Source organism: Tachypleus tridentatus, chromosome 4 (genome assembly GCF_004210375.1).
Source record: "Tachypleus tridentatus isolate NWPU-2018 chromosome 4, ASM421037v1, whole genome shotgun sequence".
Taxonomy (NCBI): domain Eukaryota; kingdom Metazoa; phylum Arthropoda; class Merostomata; order Xiphosura; family Limulidae; genus Tachypleus; species Tachypleus tridentatus.
Genome location: NC_134828.1, coordinates 111570772 through 111592719, shown reverse-complemented (window position 1 = coordinate 111592719; position 21948 = coordinate 111570772). Strand labels below are relative to the sequence as shown.

General features: G+C 38.4%; 1 protein-coding gene across 1 annotated transcript; it reads right to left on the bottom strand.

Annotated features, from left to right (window-relative positions):
* Positions 1-14720: 14720 nt before the first annotated feature.
* On the bottom strand, positions 14721-20557 carry LOC143248404 (uncharacterized). Its single transcript, XM_076496758.1, has 3 exons — positions 20438-20557; positions 16074-16150; positions 14721-15147 (listed from the first exon to the last, which is right to left on the bottom strand). Exons 1-3 carry the CDS (start codon positions 20459-20461, stop codon positions 14775-14777), a joined length of 474 nt encoding a protein of 157 aa, XP_076352873.1. The 5' UTR covers positions 20462-20557; the 3' UTR covers positions 14721-14774.
* Between the last annotated feature and the right edge of the window lie 1391 nt (positions 20558-21948).

The window sequence follows — 21948 nt, the reverse complement described above, 5'->3', positions numbered from 1 at the left end:
GGCCTTCCACTACAGGCCAGTGCTCATGTTGAAATAAGGCCTTCCACTACATAGGCTGGTGCTCATGTTGAAATAAGGCTTTCCACTACACAGGCTAGTGCTCATGTTGAAATAAGGCCTTCCACTACATAGGCCAGTGCTCATGTTGAAATAAGGCCTTCCACTACATAGGCTAGTGCTCATGTTGAAATAAGGCCTTCCACTACATAGGCTAGTGCTCATGTTGAAATAAGGCTTTCCACTACATAGGCTAGTGCTCATGTTGAAATAAGGCCTTCCACTACATAGGCTAGTGCTCATGTTGAAATAAGGCTTTCCACTACATAGGCTAGTGCTCATGTTGAAATAAGGCCTTCCACTACATAGGCTAGTGCTCATGTTGAAATAAGGCCTTCCACTACATGGGCTAGTGCTCATGTTGAAATAAGGCCTTCCACTACATAGGCTAGTGCTCATGTTGAAATAAGGCCTTCCACTACATAGGCTAGTGCTCATGTTGAAATAAGGCCTTCCACTACATAGGCCAGTGCTCATGTTGAAATAAGGCTTTCCACTACATAGGCTAGTGCTCATGTTGAAATAAGGCCTTCCACTACATAGGCTAGTGCTCATGTTGAAATAAGGCTTTCCACTACATAGGCTAGTGCTCATGTTGAAATAAGGCCTTCCACTACATAGGCTAGTGCTCATGTTGAAATAAGGCCTTCCACTACATAGGCTAGTGCTCATGTTGAAATAAGGCCTTCCACTACATAGGCCAGTGCTCATGTTGAAATAAGGCCTTCCACTACATAGGCTAGTGCTCATGTTGAAATAAGGCTTTCCACTACATAGGCTAGTGCTCATGTTGAAATAAGGCTTTCCACTACATAGGCTAGTGCTCATGTTGAAATAAGGCCTTCCACTACATAGGCTAGTGCTCATGTTGAAATAAGGCTTTCCACTACATAGGCCAGTGCTCATGTTGAAATAAAACCTTCCACTACATAGGCTAGTGCTCATGTTGAAATAAGGCCTTCCACTACATAGGCTAGTGCTCATGTTGAAATAAGGCTTTCCACTACATAGGCTAGTGCTCATGTTGAAATAAGACCTTCCACTACATAGGCTAGTGCTCATGTTGAAATAAGGCCTTCCACTACATGGGCTAGTGCTCATGTTGAAATAAGGCCTTCCACTACATAGGCCAGTGCTCATGTTGAAATAAGGCCTTCCACTACATGGGCTAGTGCTCATGTTGAAATAAGGCTTTCCACTACATAGGCTAGTGCTCATGTTGAAATAAGGCCTTCCACTACATAGGCTAGTGCTCATGTTGAAATAAGGCCTTCCACTACATAGGCTAGTGCTCATGTTGAAATAAGGCTTTCCACTACATAGGCTAGTGCTCATGTTGAAATAAGGCCTTCCACTACATGGGCTAGTGCTCATGTTGAAATAAGGCTTTCCACTACATAGGCTAGTGCTCATGTTGAAATAAGGCCTTCCACTACATAGGCTAGTGCTCATGTTGAAATAAGGCCTTCCACTACATAGGCTAGTGCTCATGTTGAAATAAGGCCTTCCACTACATAGGCCAGTGCTCATGTTGAAATAAGACCTTCCACTACATAGGCTAGTGCTCATGTTGAAATAAGGCCTTCCACTACATAGGCTAGTGCTCATGTTGAAATAAGGCTTTCCACTACATAGGCTAGTGCTCATGTTGAAATAAGGCCTTCCACTACATAGGCTAGTGCTCATGTTGAAATAAGGCCTTCCACTACATAGGCTAGTGCTCATGTTGAAATAAGGCCTTCCACAACATAGGCCAGTGCTCATGTTGAAATAAGGCCTTCCACTACATAGGCTAGTGCTCATGTTGAAATAAGGCTTTCCACTACATAGGCTAGTGCTCATGTTGAAATAAGGCCTTCCACTACATAGGCTAGTGCTCATGTTGAAATAAGGCTTTCCACTACATAGGCCAGTGCTCATGTTGAAATAAGGCCTTCCACTACATAGGCCAGTGCTCATGTTGAAATAAGGCCTTCCACTACATAGGCCAGTGCTCATGTTGAAATAAGGCCTTCCACTACATAGGCCAGTGCTCATGTTGAAATAAGGCCTTCCACTACATAGGCTAGTGCTCATGTTGAAATAAGGCTTTTCCACTACATAGGCCAGTGCTCATGTTGAAATAAGGCCTTCCACTACATAGGCCAGTGCTCATGTTGAAATAAGGCCTTCCACTACATAGGCCAGTGCTCATGTTGAAATAAGGCTTTCCACTACATAGGCTAGTGCTCATGTTGAAATAAGGCCTTCCACTACATAGGCCAGTGCTCATGTTGAAATAAGGCCTTCCACTACATAGGCTAGTGCTCATGTTGAAATAAGGCTTTCCACTACATAGGCTAGTGCTCATGTTGAAATAAGGCCTTCCACTACATAGGCCAGTGCTCATGTTGAAATAAGGCCTTCCACTACATAGGCTAGTGCTCATGTTGAAATAAGGCTTTCCACTACATAGGCTAGTGCTCATGTTGAAATAAGGCTTTCCACTACATAGGCTAGTGCTCATGTTGAAATAAGGCCTTCCACTACATAGGCTAGTGCTCATGTTGAAATAAGGCCTTCCACTACATAGGCTAGTGCTCATGTTGAAATAAGGCTTTCCACTACATAGGCTAGTGCTCATGTTGAAATAAGGCCTTCCACTACATGGGCTAGTGCTCATGTTGAAATAAGGCTTTCCACTACATAGGCTAGTGCTCATGTTGAAATAAGGCCTTCCACTACATAGGCTAGTGCTCATGTTGAAATAAGGCCTTCCACCACATGGGCTAGTGCTCATGTTGAAATAAGGCCTTCCACTACATAGGCCAGTGCTCATGTTGAAATAAGGCTTTCCACTACATAGGCTAGTGCTCATGTTGAAATAAGGCCTTCCACTACATAGGCTAGTGCTCATGTTGAAATAAGGCTTTCCACTACATAGGCCAGTGCTCATGTTGAAATAAAACCTTCCACTACATAGGCTAGTGCTCATGTTGAAATAAGGCCTTCCACTACATAGGCTAGTGCTCATGTTGAAATAAGGCTTTCCACTACATGGCTAGTGCTCATGTTGAAATAAGGCCTTCCACTACATAGGCTAGTGCTCATGTTGAAATAAGGCCTTCCACTACATAGGCTAGTGCTCATGTTGAAATAAGGCCTTCCACTACATAGGCCAGTGCTCATGTTGAAATAAGGCCTTCCACTACATGAGGCTAGTGCTCATGTTGAAATAAGGCTTTCCACTACATAGGCTAGTGCTCATGTTGAAATAAGGCCTTCCACTACATAGGCTAGTGCTCATGTTGAAATAAGGCCTTCCACTACATAGGCTAGTGCTCATGTTGAAATAAGGCTTTCCACTACATAGGCTAGTGCTCATGTTGAAATAAGGCCTTCCACTACATAGGCTAGTGCTCATGTTGAAATAAGGCTTTCCACTACATAGGCTAGTGCTCATGTTGAAATAAGGCCTTCCACTACATAGGCTAGTGCTCATGTTGAAATAAGGCCTTCCACTACATAGGCTAGTGCTCATGTTGAAATAAAACCTTCCACTACATAGGCTAGTGCTCATGTTGAAATAAGGCCTTCCACTACATAGGCTAGTGCTCATGTTGAAATAAGGCTTTCCACTACATAGGCTAGTGCTCATGTTGAAATAAGGCCTTCCACTACATAGGCTAGTGCTCATGTTGAAATAAGGCCTTCCACTACATAGGCTAGTGCTCATGTTGAAATAAGGCCTTCCACTACATAGGCCAGTGCTCATGTTGAAATAAGGCCTTCCACTACATAGGCTAGTGCTCATGTTGAAATAAGGCTTTCCACTACATAGGCTAGTGCTCATGTTGAAATAAGGCCTTCCACTACATAGGCTAGTGCTCATGTTGAAATAAGGCCTTCCACTACATAGGCTAGTGCTCATGTTGAAATAAGGCTTTCCACTACATAGGCTAGTGCTCATGTTGAAATAAGGCCTTCCACTACATAGGCTAGTGCTCATGTTGAAATAAGGCTTTCCACTACATAGGCTAGTGCTCATGTTGAAATAAGGCCTTCCACTACATAGGCTAGTGCTCATGTTGAAATAAGGCCTTCCACTACATAGGCTAGTGCTCATGTTGAAATAAGGCCTTCCACTACATAGGCCAGTGCTCATGTTGAAATAAGGCCTTCCACTACATGGGCTAGTGCTCATGTTGAAATAAGGCCTTCCACTACATAGGCTAGTGCTCATGTTGAAATAAGGCTTTCCACTACATAGGCTAGTGCTCATGTTGAAATAAGGCCTTCCACTACATAGGCTAGTGCTCATGTTGAAATAAGGCCTTCCACTACATGAGGCTAGTGCTCATGTTGAAATAAGACCTTCCACAACATAGGCCAGTGCTCATGTTGAAATAAGGCCTTCCACTACATAGGCTAGTGCTCATGTTGAAATAAGGACTTTCCACTACATAGGCTAGTGCTCATGTTGAAATAAGGCTTTCCACTACATGGGCTAGTGCTCATGTTGAAATAAGGCCTTCCACTACATAGGCTAGTGCTCATGTTGAAATAAGGCTTTCCACTACATGAGCCAGTGCTCATGTTGAAATAAGGCCTTCCACTACATAGGCTAGTGCTCATGTTGAAATAAGGGCCTTCCACTACATAGGCCAGTGCTCATGTTGAAATAAGGCCTTCCACTACATAGGCCAGTGCTCATGTTGAAATAAGGCCTTCCACTACATAGGCTAGTGCTCATGTTGAAATAAGGCTTTCCACTACATAGGCCAGTGCTCATGTTGAAATAAGGCCTTCCACTACATAGGCCAGTGCTCATGTTGAAATAAGGCCTTCCACTACATAGGCTAGTGCTCATGTTGAAATAAGGCTTTCCACTACATAGGCTAGTGCTCATGTTGAAATAAGGCCTTCCACTACATAGGCCAGTGCTCATGTTGAAATAAGGCCTTCCACTACATAGGCTAGTGCTCATGTTGAAATAAGGCTTTCCACTACATAGGCTAGTGCTCATGTTGAAATAAGGCCTTCCACTACATAGGCCAGTGCTCATGTTGAAATAAGGCCTTCCACTACATGAGGCTAGTGCTCATGTTGAAATAAGGCTTTCCACTACATAGGCTAGTGCTCATGTTGAAATAAGGCTTTCCACTACATAGGCTAGTGCTCATGTTGAAATAAGGCCTTCCACTACATAGGCTAGTGCTCATGTTGAAATAAGGCCTTCCACTACATAGGCTAGTGCTCATGTTGAAATAAGGCTTTCCACTACATAGGCTAGTGCTCATGTTGAAATAAGGCCTTCCACTACATAGGCTAGTGCTCATGTTGAAATAAGGCTTTCCACTACATAGGCTAGTGCTCATGTTGAAATAAGGCCTTCCACTACATAGGCTAGTGCTCATGTTGAAATAAGGCCTTCCACTACATAGGCTAGTGCTCATGTTGAAATAAGGCCTTCCACTACATAGGCCAGTGCTCATGTTGAAATAAGGCTTTCCACTACATAGGCTAGTGCTCATGTTGAAATAAGGCCTTCCACTACATAGGCTAGTGCTCATGTTGAAATAAGGCTTTCCACTACATAGGCTAGTGCTCATGTTGAAATAAGGCCTTCCACTACATAGGCTAGTGCTCATGTTGAAATAAGGCCTTCCACTACATAGGCTAGTGCTCATGTTGAAATAAGGCCTTCCACTACATAGGCCAGTGCTCATGTTGAAATAAGGCCTTCCACTACATAGGCTAGTGCTCATGTTCAAATAAGGCTTTCCACTACATAGGCTAGTGCTCATGTTGAAATAAGGCTTTCCACTACATAGGCTAGTGCTCATGTTGAAATAAGGCCTTCCACTACATGGGCTAGTGCTCATGTTGAAATAAGGCTTTCCACTACATAGGCCAGTGCTCATGTTGAAATAAAACCTTCCACTACATAGGCTAGTGCTCATGTTGAAATAAGGCCTTCCACTACATAGGCTAGTGCTCATGTTGAAATAAGGCTTTCCACTACATAGGCTAGTGCTCATGTTGAAATAAGGCCTTCCAATACATAGGCTAGTGCTCATGTTGAAATAAGGCCTTCCACTACATAGGCTAGTGCTCATGTTGAAATAAGGCCTTCCACTACATAGGCCAGTGCTCATGTTAAAATAAGGCCTTCCACTACATAGGCTAGTGCTCATGTTGAAATAAGGCTTTCCACTACATAGGCTAGTGCTCATGTTGAAATAAGGCCTTCCACTACATAGGCTAGTGCTCATGTTGAAATAAGGCCTTCCACTACATAGGCTAGTGCTCATGTTGAAATAAGGCTTTCCACTACATAGGCTAGTGCTCATGTTGAAATAAGGGCCTTCCACTACATAGGCTAGTGCTCATGTTGAAATAAGGCTTTCCACTACATAGGCTAGTGCTCATGTTGAAATAAGGCCTTCCACTACATAGGCTAGTGCTCATGTTGAAATAAGGCCTTCCACTACATAGGCTAGTGCTCATGTTGAAATAAGGCCTTCCACTACATAGGCCAGTGCTCATGTTGAAATAAGGCCTTCCACTACATAGGCTAGTGCTCATGTTGAAATAAGGCCTTCCACTACATAGGCTAGTGCTCATGTTGAAATAAGGCTTTCCACTACATAGGCTAGTGCTCATGTTGAAATAAGGCCTTCCACTACATAGGCTAGTGCTCATGTTGAAATAAGGCCTTCCACTACATAGGCTAGTGCTCATGTTGGATTAAGGCCTTCCACAACATAGGCCAGTGCTCATGTTGAAATAAGGCCTTCCACTACATAGGCTAGTGCTCATGTTGAAATAAGGCTTTCCACTACATAGGCTAGTGCTCATGTTGAAATAAGGCTTTCCACTACATAGGCTAGTGCTCATGTTGAAATAAGGCCTTCCACTACATAGGCTAGTGCTCATGTTGAAATAAGGCTTTCCACTACATAGGCCAGTGCTCATGTTGAAATAAGGCCTTCCACTACATAGGCTAGTGCTCATGTTGAAATAAGGCCTTCCACCACATAGGCCAGTGCTCATGTTGAAATAAGGCCTTCCACTACATAGGCCAGTGCTCATGTTGAAATAAGGCCTTCCACTACATAGGCTAGTGCTCATGTTGAAATAAGGCTTTCCACTACATAGGCCAGTGCTCATGTTGAAATAAGGCCTTCCACTACATGGGCCAGTGCTCATGTTGAAATAAGGCCTTCCACTACATAGGCTAGTGCTCATGTTGAAATAAGGCTTTCCACTACATGGGCTAGTGCTCATGTTGAAATAAGGCCTTCCACTACATAGGCCAGTGCTCATGTTGAAATAAGGCCTTCCACTACATAGGCTAGTGCTCATGTTGAAATAAGGCTTTCCACTACATAGGCTAGTGCTCATGTTGAAATAAGGCCCTTCCACTACATGGGCCAGTGCTCATGTTGAAATAAGGCCTTCCACTACATAGGCTAGTGCTCATGTTGAAATAAGGCTTTCCACTACATAGGCTAGTGCTCATGTTGAAATAAGGCTTTCCACTACATAGGCTAGTGCTCATGTTGAAATAAGGCCTTCCACTACATAGGCTAGTGCTCATGTTGAAATAAGGCCTTCCACTACATAGGCTAGTGCTCATGTTGAAATAAGGCTTTCCACTACATAGGCTAGTGCTCATGTTGAAATAAGGCCTTCTACTACATAGGCTAGTGCTCATGTTGAAATAAGGCTTTCCACTACATAGGCTAGTGCTCATGTTGAAATAAGGCCTTCCACTACATAGGCTAGTGCTCATGTTGAAATAAGGCCTTCCACTACATAGGCTAGTGCTCATGTTGAAATAAGGCCTTCCACTACATAGGCCAGTGCTCATGTTGAAATAAGGCTTTCCACTACATAGGCTGGTGCTCATGTTGAAATAAGGCCTTCCACTACATAGGCTAGTGCTCATGTTGAAATAAGGCTTTCCACTACATAGGCTAGTGCTCATGTTGAAATAAGGCCTTCCACTACATAGGCTAGTGCTCATGTTGAAATAAGGCCTTCCACTACATAGGCTAGTGCTCATGTTGAAATAAGGCCTTCCACTACATAGGCCAGTGCTCATGTTGAAATAAGGCCTTCCACTACATAGGCTAGTGCTCATGTTCAAATAAGGCTTTCCACTACATAGGCTAGTGCTCATGTTGAAATAAGGCTTTCCACTACATAGGCTAGTGCTCATGTTGAAATAAGGCCTTCCACTACATAGGCTAGTGCTCATGTTGAAATAAGGCTTTCCACTACATAGGCCAGTGCTCATGTTGAAATAAAACCTTCCACTACATAGGCTAGTGCTCATGTTGAAATAAGGCCTTCCACTACATAGGCTAGTGCTCATGTTGAAATAAGGCTTTCCACTACATAGGCTAGTGCTCATGTTGAAATAAGGCCTTCCACTACATAGGCTAGTGCTCATGTTGAAATAAGGCCTTCCACTACATAGGCTAGTGCTCATGTTGAAATAAGGCCTTCCACTACATAGGCCAGTGCTCATGTTAAAATAAGGCCTTCCACTACATAGGCTAGTGCTCATGTTGAAATAAGGCTTTCCACTACATAGGCTAGTGCTCATGTTGAAATAAGGCCTTCCACTACATAGGCTAGTGCTCATGTTGAAATAAGGCCTTCCACTACATAGGCTAGTGCTCATGTTGAAATAAGGCTTTCCACTACATAGGCTAGTGCTCATGTTGAAATAAGGCCTTCCACTACATAGGCTAGTGCTCATGTTGAAATAAGGCTTTCCACTACATAGGCTAGTGCTCATGTTGAAATAAGGCCTTCCACTACATAGGCTAGTGCTCATGTTGAAATAAGGCCTTCCATTACATAGGCTAGTGCTCATGTTGAAATAAGGCCTTCCACTACATAGGCCAGTGCTCATGTTGAAATAAGGCCTTCCACTACATAGGCTAGTGCTCATGTTGAAATAAGGCCTTCCACTACATAGGCTAGTGCTCATGTTGAAATAAGGCTTTCCACTACATAGGCTAGTGCTCATGTTGAAATAAGGCCTTCCACTACATAGGCTAGTGCTCATGTTGAAATAAGGCCTTCCACTACATAGGCTAGTGCTCATGTTGAAATAAGGCCTTCCACAACATAGGCCAGTGCTCATGTTGAAATAAGGCCTTCCACTACATAGGCTAGTGCTCATGTTGAAATAAGGCTTTCCACTACATAGGCTAGTGCTCATGTTGAAATAAGGCTTTCCACTACATAGGCTAGTGCTCATGTTGAAATAAGGCCTTCCACTACATAGGCTAGTGCTCATGTTGAAATAAGGCTTTCCACTACATAGGCCAGTGCTCATGTTGAAATAAGGCCTTCCACTACATAGGCTAGTGCTCATGTTGAAATAAGGCCTTCCACTACATAGGCCAGTGCTCATGTTGAAATAAGGCCTTCCACTACATAGGCCAGTGCTCATGTTGAAATAAGGCCTTCCACTACATAGGCTAGTGCTCATGTTGAAATAAGGCTTTCCACTACATAGGCCAGTGCTCATGTTGAAATAAGGCCTTCCACTACATAGGCCAGTGCTCATGTTGAAATAAGGCCTTCCACTACATAGGCTAGTGCTCATGTTGAAATAAGGCTTTCCACTACATAGGCTAGTGCTCATGTTGAAATAAGGCCTTCCACTACATAGGCCAGTGCTCATGTTGAAATAAGGCCTTCCACTACATAGGCTAGTGCTCATGTTGAAATAAGGCTTCCCACTACATAGGCTAGTGCTCATGTTGAAATAAGGCCTTCCACTACATAGGCCAGTGCTCATGTTGAAATAAGGCCTTCCACTACATAGGCTAGTGCTCATGTTGAAATAAGGCTTTCCACTACATAGGCTAGTGCTCATGTTGAAATAAGGCCTTCCACTACATAGGCCAGTGCTCATGTTGAAAAATAAGGCCTTCCACTACATGGGCTAGTGCTCATGTTGAAATAAGGCTTTCCACTACATAGGCCAGTGCTCATGTTGAAATAAGGCCTTCCACTACATAGGCCAGTGCTCATGTTGAAATAAGGCCTTCCACTACATAGGCTAGTGCTCATGTTGAAATAAGGCTTTCCACTACATAGGCTAGTGCTCATGTTGAAATAAGGCCTTCCACTACATAGGCCAGTGCTCATGTTGAAATAAGGCCTTCCACTACATAGGCCAGTGCTCATGTTGAAATAAGGCCTTCCACTACATAGGCTAGTGCTCATGTTGAAATAAGGCTTTCCACTACATGAGGCCAGTGCTCATGTTGAAATAAGGCCTTCCACTACATAGGCCAGTGCTCATGTTGAAATAAGGCCTTCCACTACATAGGCTAGTGCTCATGTTGAAATAAGGCTTTCCACTACATAGGCTAGTGCTCATGTTGAAATAAGGCTTTCCACTACATAGGCTAGTGCTCATGTTGAAATAAGGCCTTCCACTACATAGGCTCATGTTGAGATAAGGCCTTCCACTACATAGGCTAGTGCTCATGTTGAAATAAGGCTTTCCACTACATAGGCTAGTGCTCATGTTGAAATAAGGCCTTCCACTACATAGGCTAGTGCTCATGTTGAAATAAGGCTTTCCACTACATAGGCCAGTGCTCATGTTGAAATAAGGCCTTCCACTACATAGGCCAGTGCTCATGTTGAAATAAGGCCTTCCACTACATGAGCTAGTGCTCATGTTGAAATAAGGCTTTCCACTACATAGGCTAGTGCTCATGTTGAAATAAGGCTTTCCACTACATAGGCTAGTGCTCATGTTGAAATAAGGCCTTCCACTACATAGGCTCATGTTGAGATAAGGCCTTCCACTACATAGGCTAGTGCTCATGTTGAAATAAGGCTTTCCACTACATAGGCTAGTGCTCATGTTGAAATAAGGCCTTCCACTACATAGGCTCATGTTGAAATAAGGCCTTCCACTACATAGGCTAGTGCTCATGTTGAAATAAGGCTTTCCACTACATAGGCTCATGTTGAAATAAGGCCTTCCACTACATAGGCTCATGTTGAAATAAGGCTTTCCACTACATAGGCTAGTGCTCATGTTGAAATAAGGCTTTCCACTACATAGGCTAGTGCTCATGTTGAAATAAGGCCTTCCACTACATAGGCTCATGTTGAAATAAGGCCTTCCACTACATAGGCTAGTGCTCATGTTGAAATAAGGCCTTCCACTACATAGGCTAGTGCTCATGTTGAAATAAGGCTTTCCACTACATAGGCTAGTGCTCATGTTGAAATAAGGCTTTCCACTACATAGGCTAGTGCTCATGTTGAAATAAGGCCTTCCACTACATAGGCTCATGTTGAGATAAGGCCTTCCACTACATAGGCTAGTGCTCATGTTGAAATAAGGCTTTCCACTACATGGGCTAGTGCTCATGTTGAAATAAGGCCTTCCACTACATAGGCTCATGTTGAAATAAGGCCTTCCACTACATAGGCTAGTGCTCATGTTGAAATAAGGCTTTCCACTACATAGGCTCATGTTGAAATAAGGCCTTCCACTACATAGGCTCATGTTGAAATAAGGCTTTCCACTACATAGGCTAGTGCTCATGTTGAAATAAGGCTTTCCACTACATAGGCTAGTGCTCATGTTGAAATAAGGCCTTCCACTACATAGGCTCATGTTGAAATAAGGCCTTCCACTACATAGGCTCATGTTGAAATAAGGCCTTTCATAAGTATTTTAACAATTGTTTTCACTATTTGTACCCGGCTCATCTTTCGTGGTTTCTCATACAATTTGTCTAAAATATAGTCAATGAAAATAAAATAAAATTATAATTGGAAGGATAAATCTCTCAAAATTCTCTGTCATCATGTGTACTCCACTCCTCTATCATCATGTGTACTCCACTCCTCCATCATCGTGTGTACTCCACTCCTCTATCATCATGTGTACTCCACTTCTCTATCATCGTGTGAACTCCACTCCTCTATCATCACGTGTACAGCTCTCCTCTATCATCATGTGTACACCACTCCTCTATCATCGTGTGTACTCCTCTCCTCTATCATCACTTTTACTCCTCTCCTCTATCATCGTGTGTACTCCACTGTCATCGTGTGTACTCCACTCCTCTATCATCATGTGTACTCCACTTCTCTATCATCGTGTGAACTCCACTCCTCTATCATCGTGTGTACTCCACTCCTCTATCATCGTGTGTACTCCACTCCTCTATCATCATGTGTACTCCTCTCCTCTGTCATCACGTGTACTCCTCTCCTCTGTCATCAAGTTTACATTGTGTTTACTACTTTGGTGTCCATTTCTCGTACCTTTATTTTAGTATTTAATGGTTCATGAGAAAACAATCCTGATTTTTACTTCGTGTCCAATTATGGCCTCACATCAAGTGTTCACTGAGAACAAACTTCATGTTATTGTCTCTACATTTACCTACGATACATTTCATGTTATGGATGTAATGACTAGACATTCCGTGTTATTGATGTCATGTTTAATGACTAGACAGTTCATATTATTGATGTCATGTTTAATGAATAGACATTTCATATTATTATTTTCATGTTTAATGAATAGACATTTCATATTATTGATGTCATGTTTAATGACTAGACATTCCGTATTATTGATGTCATGTTTAATGACTAGACATTTCATATTATTATTTTCATGTTTAATGAATAGACATTTCATATTATTGATGTCATGTTTAATGACTAGACATTCCGTATTATTGATGTCATGTTTAATGAATAGACATTTCATATTATTATTTTCATGTTTAATGAATAGACATTTCATATTATTGATGTCATGTTTAATGACTAGACATTCCGTATTATTGATGTCATGTTTAATGAATAGACATTTCATATTATTATTTTCATGTTTAATGAATAGACATTTCATATTATTGATGTCATGTTTAATGACTAGACATTTCAAGTTAGAACTTTATTTTCCCGTGATTACAGAATAAAGGTTATGTTTGTTGTGTCCTCTGTCTCCTCAATACAAGTTATAAGTGGTTTGTCCACTAAAAATGTTTTTGTTATGTGATTAAACTTTCAAGCTGTTACGTTTGTGATAATTTTTATGCTTCGTGTTTGAAAACTGTACGTTGCAGAATCTATTAACCACACATCATGTTTTACATGCATTTGACTTTCATACTAAAATATCAGCCATCAATGTACTAATCAAATCATGTTCAATTATTTCATTAAACCATTAAGAGCTATTATTTAATTTATTTGTGTCTACTTGGAATTAAATCTAAACAACAAAAATTGGTCACAAGTACAAAACTTTATTTTTTAAAGGTATGCGAATCACCAGTTACCATCAGGAGAAGATACCAGTTTAATTTATATTATAACTACTCAGGAAACTTGACGATTCAGGAAGTACTGAATTTATTTATTGTTCTTAATTAGGAATATATGCTTGTATGCATCTTTTGGCTTTTAGAAACATATTTTTATATCTTAAAACAAAGATTCAGGATGGTATTAGGCATGACTCATGGATATTTTTATTGTCGTATATTCAATATAAAATCCATTATACGTTATCGTACGACGATATAGTTTAAGCAAAGCGTCTATTTCTTTGTAACATAAACAAATATAGTGTGTTTATTTACTGTTAAGCAAGACAGAACTACACAATGAGCTGTCGCTTTTAGTATTTTAAGCTCTCTGACTTACTGCTAAGTCACAGCTTGTTAAAATACAGATTAGTTTCTTCTATACTACGAGTTGTGGTGCCAATATTTATCCAAATATTTTTATAGAACCTCTAGATAAAAAACAGCTGATTGCATGCGGGTTAAATAGTGTCTAAATTATGTTTCCGAGAAAGGTAAACAAACTCTGATACGAACTGGAAACCTTTATAAAGACGTTTTGAAAAGTTACTGCATCATACAGATCGATACATGAATCCTTGAAACACATATAACGAGCCGAGGCTACATTACATGATTGTATTTGAATTTGGTGAAATTTTATGTCTGCGACAACCTGTATTCATTCACCATATGGTTTTACGGACTTGTAACGCTAAAACCTGGAGTACGATTTCCTCTTCATAGACAGAGAGATTGTCTATTCTGTAGGTTTGAGATAGAACAAACAAACATTCGCCACCTGGCGAGCGTTTGATAAGAATTATAATTTTTTTTTTTTGTTTAGATATCGAGTCTTCAGTAACTGAAATGAATCTTATCGGGTTTGTTTTAATACAAGAAAACAAGTAAACAAACACGTCTTAATTATTTTGTCGTTTGTGATTCATTTACGTAATGAATATTGAGTGTAGACACAGGTTAAACTGTCAAATCCACTGACACATTAAATAACTTGAAAACAAAAATGCTTAACACACGTATCATGCCAATTCATAACAATATATGTAATGGGCATTTCTGTGTGATTCTAATCTTAAATGTAGTTAAAGTGTCTGTTTATCTATTGCCTGACACTAAGCTTTGTCCATTTTCTAACTACGTGTTTCAGGCTTCTTAAAATACCAAGAGGTAGATTATATATGTTTCGTAAACTAGTTTGATAAATAAATCACTATAGTTGAATTAAATTGAATATTAAATTCAAACTTATAGGAGTCTGTTTTAAACTGTTATAGTACTGACTACCAAAATAAATATAAGAAAAAAACTTTTTTATTCCAAACACTCCCCTCTCGAGCTTATGTGTTCTTAAATTATCATTGCAATACTCATAATCTCACATATACATCCACTTCGTATTTTAATGTAATCTAGTCGCCAAGAGACATCGGTGCCATATTCTCTAACCAGAGCATATGTAAAGCTATACTTTTGAACACAATGAGAACGATGTATCAGATGAGATGAGAGAAAACGACAGGGGCGCCCTCTCACTTCTTCCAAACAGGATGTTTGAAAAAATTTTTGCTTGGCGTTTTTGGTTTGGTAAAGTTCGAGAATTCGTCCAGCCTTCGAGACTCCTCCTACTGGCTGGATAGTCTCTGTCAGCGATGGGCAACATTCAGAAGTTTCAGTGACAGGTAGTTGCACAAATTTATCAAACTTGAATGTATCCCATGCCCTGAGTTAAAAAGAAATCAGAAAATCCTAGTAAAAACTATGTTGTATACACATATAAAAATGGAAAATGTACATGTAATTATATAAACAGCGGTTTGTAATACACTGCAAAAACAAAATGTACTTAGTGTGGCCTATCAACTAACCACGAAGATTCGTAATAGATATATTTGTTAATACGTATGCTACTGTTCAACCTAAAGTACCTTAAAGTTTCGACAGCCTCTGTGTCTTCTTCATCACAAATAATGCCTTAATTCGTATTTTATAAAAGTGTATTGTTATGTTTTAATACGTGTTTTATGGCCTTGTTTTTGTGCCTCAGTTTTAGTTGAATACCTTGTTTTATTTTTACCTATCACAAAATAACCATTACGTCCTTAACAAGTTTTTAAAGTCGTCTGAAACACGGCTTTATGAATGGCACAAAATACTGCCGAATATCTTCCTGGTTTTCTTTGTTCTCTAGGGGAGCGAAACGGAATTGTACGTCGCGAATTTAATAAATCCTAACTGTCTGTAAGGACTCAAAACACCTTAGAAGTAACTCATTTCAAAACATGACGTCAAAATCAAATAAACGCTGATTGCATGTCCTTTAATAACAATAACAATAAAAGTACATGCGACATACGTTCTTATTTGGATAGGTGGAAATGAATCGAGGTACTTTCAGTTTTCGCTTATCAACTAAACATCAATGAATGACTTTTGTATAAATAATAAAAAACTGAGATGTTTAACAGGTTAATAAAAAGAGATTTGATATGTTTGACACACAAATAACTACAATGTTTATATTATAAATGAAATTAGTGTTTGTCATTTCAAGTATTTTCCCTTGTTTCTCTCATACTGAGAAGTCAGTAATACTATGAGAACAAATGTGTTTGACCTTGTTATCAAAGAAAAAAAAATTATACTTACCTTATATACTTGTGCTGAAATTCAACATGGCTGTGATTGGTGGATCTCCCACGGTTACAAGCAATCAGAACGAAGCACTGTACAAAATATAAATAAAGCAGAAAAGAAAGTTGTTAAACAAACATTCTAGGTGCCCTAGGAAGGGACACGTGTCATGAAATGCAATCTAATATAAGTTTTCATGGTAAATTTTCATTCAGCTTGACTATACAGTCGGCTCATATTGAAGCCTGTTAGTAGACACGTAGGTGTAAGGGCGAACGAATAAAACTGGCGGTAAAACGATCATGTCAACTGTGTGTATTAATCTTGTCCTTGTAATTTCAACCTTCCTACATTACGTTTGTCTTGTCTGCACAAATGAAATCTGATGAATTAATAGATATAACTCTTAAAATTTGAACAACTTTCACCTTCATTTATTCTTATCACCAATATACTTATGTTTTACTGATGTTTATTTATTAACACGGAAACGCACGCTATCTTTTTTACTTTGCATTTTATTTAAAGGCCCAATTAGATGATAGAGCCGTGAGTTGCATATTAAAATATTTTTTCAGTCCTATAGAACTTGTTTCATATATAATGTTCATGTTCCTTCCATTATTTATTAAAGATTAAAAGCTAGATGTACTACCTCGGGGTTCTCGAAAGTGTTGCGTTTCATGAGTAAATAAAACGAAATTTAACAGCAACAAATATATATATATTTCTTGCTTTTCAAGTTCGTATGTCACACTGTGTTGTAGCCTATAAAGTGAATAATTCTTCTCGTACTTCATGGCATGCGCACGTTTTCTAACGTCACAACAGCATAAATTGCAAATAGAAACATCCTTTATCCGACGTCACTTTAGTGTCTACTCATTGACAGACAGAGAACACACTACTGTACAGTAGTGTGAGTGGTTATAATAGGTGAACCTTCAGGGCGCTCTTCGGCCCATTTCAGGGAAATTAGTTCAGCATTCCTGATTTGCTGGATTTTTCCTGTTCATTTGTTTATAATTGTGTTTATAGAATTTGTGTATTTATTTTTAACTACAATTCTAAATGTATTTATACATCTTACTCGAAAACTGATTCGTATAAACAAAGACAATAAAAGTATATTGTATTTATAGAAAAAAAACTATAAAGGTTTCATGCCGTCGTTCCTAACTTTGAACGAATGACCAGAGAGAAAGCAAGCCGACCTATTTTGAGAATAATCAATTTTCCTTACTGTGTAGCTTCATTGGGTTCCCCGCTAGACTTACAAAGCTAAAATCAGAGGGTCGATTCCCCTCGATGGACTCAGCAGAGAGCCCAATGTGACTTTGCTATAAGAAAACACAAACGCAGTTTCACTGGAAGAAATTTAGAGCTAAGTTAATTAAACACACAAGGGGCAAATTTTAGAATGTTCTTGTCTCGGTCACTTGAAAAGTGAATGTATATTATTGTCGCTAACACACGTGATGTTCTAAAAATGTGTAACAAACTGTGTAGACAAAAGCCATCAGAAACAAGGTATTTAATTAAATATGTGGAAAAGTTTGTTAGAAAGCAAATGTAAAGAAACATAATCTGTGAGAGGAACGCATATAATTATCTAAATATGTGGACTACCAACGATCGAACACAAGTGCCTTACACGAGGACGAACGAACATAATAACTATATGAGGTTTTCTACGTTAGGCTACTTGTATCAACGTAAGTAGTTTACTTCAACTACAAAAGTTTAGTTTCGTTTCTTTTGAAATCCGTGCAAAAAAAGTAACAAGTCAATACTACCCACCGCCAACTCTTGGGCTACTCTTTGACGAATGAATATTGGGATTGTCCGTCACGTTACAATGCCCTCACTGCTGAAAGAGCGACCATGTTCGGTAAAGGGAATTCGAACCCACGATCTTCAGATTGCGAGTCAAGCGCTCTAGTCACTGGTTGGGCTTCTTACAACTAAACAAGTGCTCTACAAAGAATAATTTAACTGAAGAAAATTTGATTGAGTGACATTTAGCTAAATAAATGTCTTACACGGATGTACATTGATTTGGAAATTTTCTAAGAAGTTCACATTTAGTAAGAGAAGAATGTTGAATTAGAAGAAACATGGATAAAGAAAATTATTTTTCGTAAATAGAACATCCTACGTGAGCTATCTTTAACCAATGGAAAGCGCTTCACGTGAGCTATCTTTAACTAATGAAAATTGATTAACGTGAGCTACCTTTAGCCAATGAAAAGTAATTCACGTGAGCTACTTTTAACAAATGAAAAGTGATTAACATGAGCTACCTTTAACCAATGAAGAGTGAGTCACGTGAGCTACCCTTAGCCATTGAAAAGTGATTCACGTGAGCTACCTTTAACCAATGAAGAGTGAGTCACGTGAACTACCTTTAACCAATGAAGAGTGTTTTATTTCGCTGAAATTGCCTTTATCCAAAAACTAACTATCTTATATGGGTTGCAACAAAAAGTGATGTCTTACATTATTAATATTTAACTGAAGAAGGCGTCTTACGTAACTACCTATACACCAGCAGAAAAATCATTCTAGGGGTGTTACAGAAAGCATTTAAATGAGTAACAAGTAACTGAAGAAAAATGTCCTACACCAGGTACGATTGAATAAGGTATCACATAACTTGAGGTTAACAAAGATAGGTAACCTGTATGACATACTCTTAGCTGACATAATCATAAACATCGGCTGTGTAACCATTTTACGTAGATTACACCAGATTAATTAAATAAAACGTTCTGACCTAAATATACGTAGGTAGGGTAACAAACTATTATGTATTACACTATGTTAATTTCTTCTTATGAATATGCTTACTACAGGATACTCTGTTATGTAACAGATGTTACACTCTATATATAATACAATACAACAAACCGTGAGGTTTTTATTATACGAAGATACTGCTGTGTTTTCAATTATATAACACCAGTTTTTACGTTAAAGTACTCACAACGATATATTGTACTACATAACATTGATGAGTTATTCTCACGTAAAGATACTTACCACTGTTGTTGTTTTTCAATATCTTGTTGGCAGATGTGTATGTTTTTCTCACGTGAAAATATTTACGTACCACTGTTTCTTTATGTTGTGTTAACAGTTATGTGTGCTTTCTCACATGAAGATAATTACTACCAGTTTTATGTTGTGTTAACAGCTATGTGTGCTTTCTCACATGAAGATAATTACTACCAGTTTTATGTTGTGTTAACAGCTATGTGTGCTTTCTCACATGAAGATAATTACTACCAGTTTTATGTTGTGTTAACAGCTATGTGTGCTTTCTCACATGAAGATAATTACTACCAGTTTTATGTTGTGTTAACAGTTATGTGTGCTTTCTCACATGAAGATAATTACTACCAGTTTTATGTTGTGTTAACAGCTATGTGTGCTTTCTCACATGAAGATAATTACTACCAGTTTTATGTTGTGTTAACAGCTATGTGTGCTTTCTCACATGAAGATAATTACTACCAGTTTTATGTTGTGTTAACAGTTATGTGTGCTTTCTCACATGAAGATAATTACTACCAGTTTTATGTTGTGTTAACAGCTATGTGTATTTTCCTCACATGAAGATACTTACCACCAGTTTTATGTTGTTTTAACAGCTATGTTTGTTTTTCTCACATGAAGATACCACTAGTTTTTAGGTTATATTAATAGCTATGATAGCTGTTTATATTAGCGTGTTTTTCTGAAGTATAAGTGCCTATCACTAGGTTTTCTGTAAAACTAATAACTACTTGTTTGTGTGTATTTTCTCAAGTTAAAAATCTCACCATAGAATTTTAAATAAAAGACATGTTTTTCTGTGTTTTTTATGAAGATTTTTCTTTCTATCTCTTAAAGTTACGAGTCAGAGAACGTATGAAAATTATATTTTCATTTATTGTCTAAAGAGACAGGTTTCTTGAATTTAGTAAGTTTTTCTTTCACCAATAATTATATAAGGAGTGTTTAACGTAAAGAAAACTAAAAATATATTTCTATATAGTAGGCATTAACAACTAATCACTCTATCTACCGTATCAAAGTGCGTTTCTTAAATAGATATGAAACTTAATGATAGACATATAATTTATATGAAAGCGACTGAGAGTTTGCTCACTTAAAAACTTAACTCGTTTAATAGAATATTCTTTGGTTGAACTTAAAGAAGAGATAACATACAAGTAAAGTAGTTAACTGGTGTACGGTACGTACAAAATTTATTGTCTATATCACGTCCAAACAACTCCTTTACGTGGACAGCTAAAAAAGTCCTATTGTCAGCTATGATTGGTCTGCAATATTTATATTTGGCTTGTAAGTTTCAGATTCGCTATAGTACTTACCACTAGGAACTTGACTGAGCTCATAGTGACACTGTCCAGTGGAAGAGACTCGTTCAGTGTGACCAGCACACCGATCACTTAAGAGACAGACTCCTGCAACACCCACGCGTGGCGTGAGACCCATCACATTATACAACAGGTAAAAAGCTATAGGGAAGTAGTAATGAGGGTAATATTACTGACACGTAACTTAAGGTTTTGGTTGGTAAGATTCGAACGTGTTTAACGGCTATCAATAAATTTTAACCCTTATAAACGTAGAGAAACAAACCATTGTTTTGCATGTGGCAGTTACCAAGTAAGTTTTAGCAACTCATGGTGAAAAGCATTTCAAGCATTTATAAGACAAATTCGAATGAGTTGATACTAAGTAATTTAAAAGCTGGTGTTTTTGCATGAACCACGGTTTGTATTTTTCAAAGCTGCTAAGACTAAGTTAAGATAAAGTTATAACTGATGAGGTTGTAGTTGGTTCTATTCTTAGGTGTGTTCTTTTAGTTTCATTTCTATATCTTCAAGTCCCAGTTTCTTTGAAATTAAAGTAAGGAAGTACATTATACTAATATAATAATAAATTAGGAAACAATGACCTATAAGCATAAGGAAGAATTTTCTAGTGGTGGAACACACTACGTGTTTCATCAAACATTAGTTTGTCTGTTTTCTTGGTTTTGTGTATCTAGTGATAGGTTTAATAGGTATAAATAACGTCAAACAAAATTTTCATTTATTTAATCATTTTTCTTTCGTACTTCGCAATCACACACGCAAAACTTACAACACTGAACTAATTAGCTGACAATAACAGACAAACCGTCTAACAATCTAACAGTAAGTCCAATTTAACAGACTCACATGTAAATAATCGCTTATTCGGGTTTTATAGTATTCAAACTGTTTGAATATTTTGAGTAAGTTTTCAGATGTGTTAATCATCAAACGTTAAAAAATATCCCTCTATCAAACGACTAAACAAACATCTAAATTGAAAACACTGCCTAGCAACACTGACCCATCTCTTGATTGTAAAGTCCCTTGAGCAATACTATTAAACAAAAAATAATTATACATTAAACTTGAAGTCCTTGAAAATTAGCAACATTAATAGTTATATGTCTGGACATCACCATTAATAAATAATTAATTAAATCTGAATCAAAGTACAATATAAATTTAATTTAATTTATTAACGACTTTGTATTTCTTTACCAATTTACTGTTAACAAACTTTCCTGTTAACAAATTACTTTTGTTATTTTATTTAACTTATGGTATGCAGATGAGATGGCCTCTTGTTCTTTATTAACGCCTGCAACTTGGCATTGAGAGATTGTTTCTTTCAGGTGGATGGACTAGAGAATTTGTGAGGGATTCTGCTTCGTGTGATAAATTGGAAGTGGTACTTAACAAGACCTCAGGTCTCTTCAGCATAATGATTTTCTTTTAATCCAAACAGATGACTGTTCTCTCGTCAACGTACTTTCAAAAACGAACATTGGTTATTTTCCGTT